Source organism: Nannospalax galili, unplaced genomic scaffold, assembly GCF_000622305.1.
Source record: "Nannospalax galili isolate Female #2095 unplaced genomic scaffold, S.galili_v1.0 scaffold1702, whole genome shotgun sequence".
In the NCBI taxonomy this organism is placed as follows: domain Eukaryota; kingdom Metazoa; phylum Chordata; class Mammalia; order Rodentia; family Spalacidae; genus Nannospalax; species Nannospalax galili.
The window spans coordinates 113,477-124,471 of record NW_008348222.1 but is presented as its reverse complement, the minus strand read 5'-3'; the positions used below and the strand labels follow the sequence as shown (position 1 = coordinate 124,471).

General features: G+C 53.9%; 1 protein-coding gene across 2 annotated transcripts; it reads left to right on the top strand.

The window, feature by feature from the left end:
* The first annotated feature begins 1,323 nt into the window (after nt 1–1,323).
* Ly6e (lymphocyte antigen 6 family member E) lies at nt 1,324–6,060 on the top strand. Of its 2 annotated transcripts, none has more exons than XM_017801080.2 (5): nt 1,324–1,774; nt 2,277–2,422; nt 3,950–4,049; nt 5,035–5,154; nt 5,259–6,060. In XM_017801080.2, exons 3-5 carry the CDS (start codon nt 3,980–3,982, stop codon nt 5,477–5,479), a joined length of 411 nt encoding a protein of 136 aa, XP_017656569.1. In that variant the 5' UTR covers nt 1,324–1,774; nt 2,277–2,422; nt 3,950–3,979; the 3' UTR covers nt 5,480–6,060. The 2 variants fall into 2 exon arrangements, with proteins under 2 accessions (XP_017656569.1, XP_008843183.1); XM_008844961.3 differs by having other exon boundaries at nt 1,331–1,774; nt 2,277–2,317.
* Nucleotides 6,061–10,995: the final 4,935 nt, after the last annotated feature.

Genomic DNA, 10,995 nt, shown 5'->3' with positions numbered 1-10,995 from the left:
TCCTCCTCCCTCACATGCAGGGCTCTGGGGAAAGAGGGAAGGGAGGGGACAAGCAGCCCTGTCAGGTAGAAGGGCCTGTTGCCTAAGCCCACTGCCCACTAACTTGGTGCTCTGATCTCCCCAGATGGGCCAGCCAGAAGCAGGACACAGGGCCCACACTCAGCCTGTGCTCCATAATGTCTATTGGGTAGGCATTAGAGACAAGACTATTGGAGATGGCGCAGCCGTTAAGGGCACTGACTGCTCTTGTAGAGGACCTGGTTTGGGTTCCCAGCACCCACATGCAGCTAACAACCATCTGTAGCTCCAGCTCCAGTGGATCTGACGCCCTCTTCTGACCTCTTCAGGCACTGCACGACACATACATGCACTTACCTACATCCAGGCAATACACTCATACACATAAAATAATAAAGAAAATATTTTTTAAAAGCAAGATGCTTAGGCAAGAAAAAGGGCAGGGTTGGAGAATTCCTTCAACTGGGTCCACTGGGGCCTCAGCATCTAATGGGGACCAGGTCAGACTGAGCTGGGGACCAGGTGCTAAACCCACGGAGTGTAGAGGGCAACCCTGCACCCAGAGGGAGGTGTGAGATCCAGATCTACCCAAACCAGTGCGGCAGCAGCAACCCTGTCCTGTCATCTCACCCCTAGCGTGGGATGGCCCAGAACTGGCTCAACCTTGGGAGGACCTGAGGCCAAGGAACCCAGCAGGGCCAGATGAGGCCGCACCAAGTCTTCCACTTCTTCAGTCCGGGAACAGCCGAGATTCCCACTGATAGGTAAAAAATTGCGTGAGAACAAGCGAATGGAGGATGAGGCACCAAGACACAGATAAAACTCTCAGCGCGATAGAGCTTTATTTCACACTGGACACGTTCCCCTCAGGGAGGGGAAAATAGCCCAAGGGTTGTGAGCTAGGGCTTACACACAGGGGCTTCAGGGTGCAGAAGAGGGTAAGTTTTTCGGGGGAAAATCAAGGGGAGCAGGAAAAGCAGGGCTTGTAAACCTGGCTCTGTTCTGTCTGCCAGCCAGGATCTGGGTCAGGAAGTGTTTATTTTTCTGTCCTCTTAAGATAAGGGAAAAGCTGCTGTGCTAAACAGCTCCTAAAATCTCTGGTTAACAGGCAGAATCTGCTTATCTTGTCTTTGGAGATCAGAGGAAAGGCAGGCTGCCTCTTAGAAGAATCTGCTTCCCTTGACTTCAAAGGCCAAGGTGCCTTTCAGCTCAGTTCCCTTTTTCAGGCTTGAAAATCCGAAGTCCATAGGTCTGCTGCTGGTGGTGGTGGTGGTGGTGGTGGGTGGGGAACTGCTGCTGTTTGAAACCCTAATACCCATGAGTATCTATGGCATCGGGAAGCGAGGCCGTTGCTCCACCCAGGCCCAGGCGCCCCCGCACAGAGCCTGCGCACAGGTCCTTCCATCCTCCCAAGGTCCACCAGGCCCGGGAAGAAGAGCAGAGACACCAGGTGGGAAGCAGCCGGAGAGGAAGGAGGCCGGTCCCCCTGCCAGACTCGGGCTGGGGAGCTCGGGGCGGCCTCAGCCCCTTCTGAGTACCCCAGGGGCCCCGGGGACCGAACGCGGAAGCACCACGCTGCCAGGCTGGGCGCAGTCTCGGGACCCCAGAGGCCATTCGGGGCGGTCCTCTCCGCCGGGAACCGCCCCCACCCGGTGAAACGTCCCGCCCACCGCGCCCGCGCCTGCAGCGTCGGGCCTGCCCCGCGTCTCCGCGCGGTCTGCGGTCTCCAGGTTTGCGGAGGTGCTCCAGGCCGGAGGTGAGTCTGCGGGACCGGCTTGGAGCCTGCCCCGCGGGAGGATGGGCGGCCGGCCTTGGCCCCAGTGCACCGGGTCCAGGGGCTACCGAGGGGCGGGAGCGAGCGAGACCGGCGGTAACCGGAAGGCTGGGAATCGCGGGCTGCCGTCCACCAGTCCTCCCAGAATATTTCTGGAGCTCTGGGGCGGGGGAGGACGAAGGGCCCTGCCAAGCGCCCCCTCTTCCAACTCCATCAGGCACTGTGGGGGTCTCCAGGGTTACACCCTGGTAAAATAGTGCCCGAGGCACGGAGCCCTAGACCAGCCTCTGCAGGAGAGCGGGAGCGGGAGGATTGGTTGCCCGGTGGCAGGACCCTGCGCTTGGGTGGGGAGCGGAGTTCTTTGTCTAGTCCTGGGTTTTGCATACCAATGCGAAGCTTCCGGAGGTAACGCCTGGTCGCCTCCCGTCCCTGGGGACTTGTCAGGCTCCTCCCTGCAGCCTCCCGACACCTGGATTTTCCGCAGGTGAGCCGCTGGAGTCTGCGAAGGAGCTCTTGGGGCCCCTGGTAAGTGGTAAGGCTGTCAGCCTGCAGACAGCAGCTTCGGACAGACTCGCCCCTCAAATGCTTTCCGTGCATTCTGCTACCTCCACTCAGCTGTTCTAGCTCTTGGTGAGCCTTCAGGGTGGACGATGGGCTGCCAGGACCTGTTTGTGACTGTGCGTGCCAGAGCTTCCTAGGCGACAGCTCAGGGCTCCTGCATGCCAAAACGTCTGCGTGTATGGGGGCTACTGGAAAACTTCCCCCTTGTAGGCTTTACTGCCTTCCAGAGGGAGAGACTAGCCTAGCCTGGCTTGGCACTGAACTTGACCATCTGGGGCTTCTTCTTCCCATCCTAAGATAACAACAAGGTTCAGGACTGGACAGGCGGTGTAGGACACACCAGCAACAACTTCCCACCCCATTCTCTGGGGCCCTTCCAAAATCTGTAAGACACCCCCTCCCTATCCGCTCAGTCTCTGGGATGCCCCTCCCACCCAGCAGATGGCACCAGACGCCTCCCACACCAGGAGGCTGGTGGTACAGGATGGGAAATTAAAACCCAGCTGGCTGGCCTGTTTCCAGCTTTTCTACCCAGTGTCACAGACCCCTTGGCCCGCCTGGCTGGCGAATGTGTTGCCTGCTGCAGATAGCTTGTCTAAGCCTTTCCCAGACACAGGTGAGGAATGGAGCTGTCGCCTCGACATGGCAAATGGAAGTGCTCCCATAGCCCCTTCCATCCCTTCTAGCTGCAGAGGGGACAGCTTGAGGCCAAGATGCCCCCAGCTCCTGGGTCCCTACTTCAAGAGAGTGGCCTGCATTCAAGTCTTGCAAGGCCCAGAGATTTATGGTTCATACTTGCTAATTTGGCAGATACCCCACCACCACCACTCAGGACCACTCCTAAGCCTTCATCTCTATAGGATCCTGAAAGAGATGGTACCCCTTACTTGACTTCACGTGCCCCTGAGTTTGGGAAGAGATGTTAACGGGAAGGTACTGTTAGACAAGTTGGGAGAAAAATTCTGCAGGCACTGAGACAGAGTCGAGGTAAAAGGTCTCCTAAAAACTGCAGCCACAACTGCAGTGGGAGGGGGCAGGAGTTCTGAGGCCAGGACTGTAGCTGCAGTCCTTGGGACAAAGGAAATTCTTTGCTCTAAAGGGGGAGGGGACTATATGGCCTGTATTTCTAGGTACATGTGACTGGTGCATGGCTGACTTCAGGCAGTACAAACTGCTCTTCTGATGGTGCAGGAGTCAGGAAGACACCAGATAAGGAACAGGGCAGTAAATCAACCTGTCTCACAGCACAGTAGCTGCACCGGGCTAGCGTTGCTTTCCGGCCCTGCCTGGAGCCTGAATGCTCTGACAGCCTATCAGGCTGCCCTTCAGCTCTTTGTTGATAATCTAAGGGAGAGAAGCTGCTAAAAGAGGCCTGTTAGTTGGGAGAAGTACCCATGCAGGGTGAGGGCCAGTCAGGAAGACCAGACCCCTCTGTCTGTCTTGCCGCTGGATGCTGGCAGGTCTCCATCCACAAAGGGTGCATGTGGCCCAATGGGAAGGAATGGGGTGGGCAGGCCGAGAGCTGGTGCTTTTCTGAGTTGGAACCCTGAGCGTAGAGTGGGCTGCCTGTCCTTTAACCAACTGCCTCTCTCACAGCAAGACAGACTTCTTTGAAGCCCGCAGTGGATGTCCACCACCTCCAGCATGAGAGTCCTCTTGCCAGTGCTGTTGGGAGCCCTTTTGGGTGTGGAGCGAGGTACAGAGCTCTGAGACCCCAGATATTTTGCAGTCTTACCTTTGTCCTGACCTCCACTCCTAGTGACCTGCACTCCTAGATCCGCCAAGCAGATGCCTGGGGCTCCTTCTTTGGGCCTGCTGCTCCCCACCCCCTAGCAAAGTGACTCAGTTCTCCTGCCTCAATTCTGGCCTGGCACACTGTTGTCACATTGTGTTTAGAAAGTCACGTAAGTCGCTCCAGGGCCAAAGTCTCATGTCACGTATTATTGTTCTGGTTTGGTCTCTAGCCCAGGGCCTAGCATATAGTAGTTGCTCAGTAAGTGTCAGCAAACGATTGAGTGTTGTTGATGCAGAAACAACTCTCATCTTAAAGAGACCCTTTATTCTGAAGCCAGTGGTAAGTGGCCATGGTCTCATCTTAAAGAAACCCTTTATTCTGAAGCCAGTGGTGAGTGGCCATGGTCTTGGGAACATAGATTTAGGTTACCCCAAATTCCATCTAAAACATGGAAGCAGTTTTACAAGGATTTTTATAGTAACAGAACAAAGAAAGTCATAAGTCAATGCACTTTTCAAATACTGGGAGCGAGACATCAGAGAGGCGGGTACTGCAAAGTGAAGAAACTTCCCAGATGCTCTCTGGTAATGCTCTTAGCTTATGGGTCGGTCTGCTAAGTTCATACATTCCAAAGGAAAGCTAGTGCTGTACGGGACATTCCAAGTGTTGGTCACAAAGGTAGGGGAGGGCAATAAACGGCCGCTAAGGAAACCAAGGATGCCCCAAGGTAGTTTGTGATTAGGCTCTGAACTTGGAGCATTCCAAAGTCAACGCAATCAGTGACGTTCTAATCACTTAATCGGCCTTGCTGGAGGTTCAGTTTGAAGGGTTGACTTCTTTTGGGGGAACTCTCCTTCATGGTCTCAAGGGTCCCACTGGGAAGGCACCCTGGAGGCTTCCACAGGGAGGAGGCAAGTGTCATTGAACGGTGTCCCTTCCCTTGCAGTCCATTCCCTGTACTGCTACTCCTGCGAGGATCAGAAGAGCAACTGGCACTGCCTGTGGCCGGTCAAGTGCTCGAGCACAGACAGTTACTGTTACACCCTATCTGCCTCTGCTGGCCTTGGTGAGCATTGTTCCCAACTGGCGTGGGCCAGGTTCAGCAGGGGCTCCCCCGCTCTCCTGCTGCCCGTTTGTCTGTCTGTCCCCTCAGACTTGTTTTCCACACAGGGAATCTCAACTTTGGCTACACTCTGAATAAGGGCTGCGCCCCTATCTGCCCTACAAAGAAAGTGGATTTCGGCTACGGTGTGCTGACGGTAGACAGCCGCTGCTGCGAATACTCCTTCTGCAATTTCAGCACAGCCAGCCGGGGGCTGCATGCCAGCGTCACGCTGCTGGGCCTTGGACTCCTGCTCAGCCTGGTGGCTCTGCTGCAGCTGGGCCCCTGAATACCCCAACCCTTCCTTCCCATACTCCCTCAGCTCAGGAAAAAAATCCCAGCCCCTTCCAGGTCCCAGGAGACCCTAGGAGCCTCTTGCTCCTCCTGGGTGTGCCTAGTCCCCACCCTCAGCAAGGCTAAGCACCCACACCCGCTCTGTCTCAAACCAGCTGCCCTTGTTTACAAGGGTCAGTCATGTGACCTCCCTTAGGGGGACAGGGGAAGGGACGAGAGTCTCTTTAGAATTGTAGGGTACCAGGGTCAGGACGGAATCCTGTGGACACACTGGGGCCATCTAAGTCCCAAGTCTCCGGCATGTGCCAAATGAGGAAGGGGGTGTGCTCTGTATGTCTATGTGTAAATGAGGTCACTTGGATGCTGGGCTGGGCAGAGAAGACCTGGAAGGTTCTGGAGCAGAGGAGCCCTGCTCTCCACCAAAGCCCCTTCCCCTGGCATCTCTGGGCCCATGTTGTGCTCACTTCCAGAAGTGGCTCTCACCTCCAGATCCAGCCAAGTCCCTGCCTCCCTCTCCTCTGCCCACACTGGTTTCCTGCTGCTACTCTGGTGCCTCAAATAAACTGTTACCACCCATTCATGCTCTGCCCTGGTTAACCCTGCCCCTCCCTCCTTTCAGGATCTTACTCTCCACCCCAGTGGGACAGGGAGGAACCTGTATTCCATGTCACAGGGACCTGGGGATTCAGCAAACCCATAGCCTTGCTTAAGAGACCCTGAAACGAGCTCGCAGTCAGTTTGTACTGCCCCGGGCTGATGAGTCGTCTGAGAAGCATAGCTTCCCATTGGAGCATTTAGGGGCAGGCAGCATCCTGGTCTCGGATGTGATGGTGCCTGGCTTGTGTAATACAGTCCTAGCCTGGGGCTCAGCTTATGGAGCCACCATCCCCAGGGTATTTGGGGTCTCCTCATAAAGGGCCCAACTAAGCCAACAACATGTTATTCCCAAACTCTCTGCACCAGGGACACCTGTCCTTAGACACTGGTCTAAGCTGTGGACCAGTCTAAATATGGCCCAGGCAAGTGACGTGTGCCCACCCCACAACTCACGTTGATTTTGGTTGGCTTATTTGGACCTCCCCGCCACCTACCCCTTTTCTGTTATTTTAAGACATCTCGCCAGCTGGCCTCAAACTGCACTGATCCTCCTGACTCTGCCTCCCAAATGCTGGGGTTAACAGGCGTGTGCCACTACCCTTGGCCTTGCGGGGTTTGTTGCTATGGGTGTTAAGGGACAGGGACCAGTGGGGGCATATCTTGAAGTGCCACACAGGGTCTGGGTGCCTGTGCAGACTGCTTCTCAGACCTCTCAAGTCTCTGGGCAGGTGGGAGGTACCATTACTGAATGTTGTCCACACAGCTCCAGGTCTTAGGAATGCTGTCCCTTGGGGTGGCGGATGGGGACGTCACAAGGGCTAGGGTGGACCTATGAAGGTGGTGACCTTGTTGCTCAAACCAAGACTCCTGTGAGCCGTACCTGAAAGTTTTGGAGGAGCAACCAGCCTAGATGAGACCTGGCCAGCCCTGGGAAAGGTCTTTAAACTGTGACCTTTGAGACTTAGAGCTTAGAGCATAAGTGTTGGCGGGGACACCCAGCAAGCTCTGGGTTCCTCCTAGACCTGACTTGGCTCCCTGTGTGTTAGGGGAGGTGTCTCACAAGGGCCAGAGAGTTAAGGCCAGTTATCTTCAGTAGTCGGGACCCTCGGGCCATGCTCTGCTCTAGGCTTCAGGGCAACATCTTTTCAAGATGAGGTAGATTAAGCCCTGACTTGGGGCAGTGGGTGCCCACAGGTGGTTGTGTCGTGCCATGCTCCCCCCGCCCTTCCTGGGGGTGGGGAGGTATGCAGTTAGGAAAAGATTGGGTTTGGGACTGGTAGGAGGGAGAGAGAATTGGAGGAGGAGGAGGGGCCACCACCTTTCCCAGGGGCCGAGTTTCTCTTTCCTGAAGGAGGAGGAGGAAGAAACCGTATCTGAGCTTCAATTTCTTGAAGTTTGGAGGCTGGAAAGGGCGGGTGAAGGGCGTGCAGTGCACTTCTCTGATGGTTCTGGGCCTGGCCTGACTCCAAGCCCTGACCATTCTTCCCGGTGTTCGTAACCCCCTATCCACTGGCTTCTGAGAATAGGTCCCCTAGCATCTATCTGACCCTGTCTCTAAAATGCTCTAGTGATGAGCTAGTGGGAACTAGAGACTTCATACAGCAAACAGCCTGCGAGAAGGCAGCCACTCTGTTCAAGCTGGAAAGAGGCCAAAGCAATGTAAAGGTCCTGAAAAGGTATACACCTCATGATGGGATGCTGGGGGGTGGCGGGTGACTTCCACAGCTTACTAAACCACTCCCATTCCTGGAAGTGGTTTCCGTTTCTTAATACTGTGTCTTTCTAATTCTAACCACGTGTCCCTGGTGCGGTCTTTGGTCCCAGGGCACAAGAGCCTGGAATGGCTGTTAGATTTAGGAGTGCAGAAAACGAAGGCGTTTAGAGTTTAGAAGTAAGAGCCAGACCTGCAGCAGGCAGGGAATGTGTTTATTCAGGTATCACAGCAAAGGGCAGAAGCTTTTCCTTGGGAAGAAAGCATCTACAACTAAGGAGAGGAGGCTTGGGGGTTTATATGGATTCTACTGAGCACAGCTGCAGGACTTTACTCTGTGCCACCATCTGCTGTCCTTGGGTAACTGAAGGTCTTCCTCCCAAGATGATTTTCTCAGGCAGGGCAGGTGAGCTGTCTAGGGCCCTAAAGGAGGCTGGTTGGCTCCATAAACGGTCTCCTTCAGTCCTGGTAGTGACCATTTGACAAGGCTTGAACAAGGCCAGCCTGCCTAATTTAGGACCAGTTGACCATTTAAAGGGATTTATGGTTTTATTCTTCCCTAATGAGGCTATGGCTCTCCTGCAGTTCACACATTCTGTCAGTGGGGTACCCTCTCAGTTCAGACCCCCAGCTGACACCAAGCAGGTGCTTCCCTTTTTATGTTTTGGATGCTGGCTGAAAGCCTAAGCATGTTTTCCGTGACCACCACAGCTTGTACCACATCATGTTCTGCCATCAGTCTCAATTAGCCAATTAAAAGAACCAGATTACCAGCACAAAGAAAAAGATTGAACTCAATGTAGTGACACTGGGGAGAGGGACAGAGATCTAGGGGCGCCCTCCCCTACCCCACATCCATCTTCAGGGGTTCTAACACGAGGGTTATACAGGAGCCATCCAGCCAGGGCTGATCCTGGTCTTAGCTCCAAGTCTCTTCCTGGAGATCTGAGAACTTTGCTTCTCCTAAAGCCTTTACTTCCTGCAACTGGGGATTCCTAGGGAAATTCCAATTTTGGGGGTCCACTGCTTCTGAGAGTCAAAGAGAGAAAAGGAGGGGCAAAGAATCAAAGGAGTGGTGGCTCAGAGGTAGAATCCTTACCTAGCATGAGGGTGGTCAAGGTTCCATCCCCAGTCAATGCACAATCAGCTTAGGGGTTAGGGATTTCTCTCAGTGCTAGAGTGCTTGCCACTTGCCTAGTAAATACAAGGTAATGGGTTTGACCCTCACCTGGGGGGTAGTGGGGAAGTTTCATTCCTCCCAGGCTGTCAGTTTCAAAGGCGTGTCCTTTCTCTGTCACCCCTCATTGGTAGCTGCTGGAATTTCCAGCTAACCTATCCTGTGGTCTTTCTCCCAAACTTTAGTGCAAGTGTCCTCCAGCTTCCTAATGAGTCTGTTTAAAAATTAATGAGACTAAGAACCCACAGGAAATCTTGGTTTCCCCAGTAACTCTTGCCCCTGCCCCCCACTGCTTCTGCCCATGACCTCTAAGGGTCCCCAGCCTGAAGGTCAGGCTCATCACTGAGAGTCTATCCTCAACTTCCCTCCCCCATACCCCAACACTGGGTGGCCAGAGCAGCCTGGGCCTCTGCCCCCAGCTTCCAGGGGTTCCTTGGACCCCTGTGAGCTCTTATCAGGGACTGGGCCCTGCCCTCTTCCCTTTCCCTCTCTGCCAAGCCCAGCAAGTCTTCAGAGCACCTGGAGGCCCTGCCTACCCAGAGCACCTAAGCAGCTCATAGGCCTCAGGTGACTGGCTGGGACCCAGTCTGGTTTGGAAGGGGCCTTGGCACATATGCCGGGACCCCATCGTATGTCATAGTCTTCGTTCTGTTTTAGAGGGAGAAATCTGAAAGACACAGTATGGGGTTGTTGGACCAAGAGCCTGGCATCTGCTGGAAAGGCCAAGTATGCGAAGGTCAGAGGGAGCAACAGCTCAAGGACATGGGGGCTCAGTTGTGGAGTATGGCCAGGTCAGTTGTGGAATGCGGCAGGTCTAGTGGTTTTAAATTGATGGTGGCTTAAGAGCTGGGTGCATTGCCAGGGCCCTTATCCCTAATCAACTGAGGCTACCCACATCACTTTACTTTTCAGCAGGGTCAGCTGGGCCTGTTGTGTTTCTGCCTGTCTCAGGAGGAGGGCAGGGTGGAGCTCCACCCTCAGGGCCTGGAAAGCCCCCCCCATGTACTTCATGTCAGTGGAATCCCACTTCTGTGGACTCCCAAACAAAATGTAAGACACTTCTGGTGATGTAGAACCTGATGGAATTTAAGGAAAATATGGATTTTAATCCTTGCTTTCTCTCTGTGTCTCCATCAGCAAGGTTCCGACAAGCTTGTGGTTAGAACACTGACAGCTAGCCAGAACCATTTGCCTTGTATCCTGACTCTCAACTGTTTGTCTCAGATGGACACTTCTGCAATGACTTTCAGACAGGGATTTATTTAGCTTTGTTTATTTTCTAAATTTATAATAATTTGGGGGCTGGAGAAATGGCTCAGTGGTTAAGAACACTGCCTGTTCTTGCAGAAGACCTGAGTTCGAATCTCTGCACCCACATGGCTACTAACAACTGTCTGTCTGTAACTGCAGTTCCAGGGGATTCAGTGGCCTCTTCTGTCCTCCTCAGGCATTGTATAACACAAGTGCACTTACACACATGCAGACAATACATGAATACACATAAAATAAATTTTTTTTAATTATAATAATTTGTCTGGTATTGAGACTTTCCTGATAGCCAATCAATATGTAAGTCTCCGTCTCACTGTAACCCAAAGCCTAAGGTATAAAAGATATGGGCTACTTCCATTTGGGGGGGGGGTCCAGATTTTGAGGCTTGAGCCCTCTGGACCAGGCTGCAGCCTAAATAAAATACCTGCTTCCTGTATTCCCAGCCTCCTGCCTGATCCTTCCTGCAACACAGGTAGCATGCACACACTGAGAGCTACAGGACTCACTAACGTGGTTAAGAGAAAGAGGCCTGGTCATTCGGCCTCCCCAAATGGGTCTCCTGGGGCCCCAGGGAAGACCCGACCTGGTACTGTGCCCATGATAAGCTCAGGGTTATGGAGCTGAGCAGAGCCTCTGAATGTTGTCCTGGAGCCCCAACTCCACCTCCCTGCTCAGATTCTGGGTCCCACCTAGGACTGACCATGGAAAGGCACTGGCCACCACAGAGAGTTGGCTTCTGGCTCCTGTGAAGAAT

Coding starts and splice junctions, on each gene's coding strand:
- Ly6e (XM_017801080.2), top strand. CDS start 3,980: ATGTCCACCACCTCCAGCATGAGAGTCCTCTTGCCAGTGCTGTTGGGA. Junction 4,050..5,034: donor CCTTTTGGGTGTGGAGCGAG/GTACAGAGCTCT, acceptor CTTCCCTTGCAG/TCCATTCCCTGTACTGCTAC. Junction 5,155..5,258: donor ATCTGCCTCTGCTGGCCTTG/GTGAGCATTGTT, acceptor TTTTCCACACAG/GGAATCTCAACTTTGGCTAC.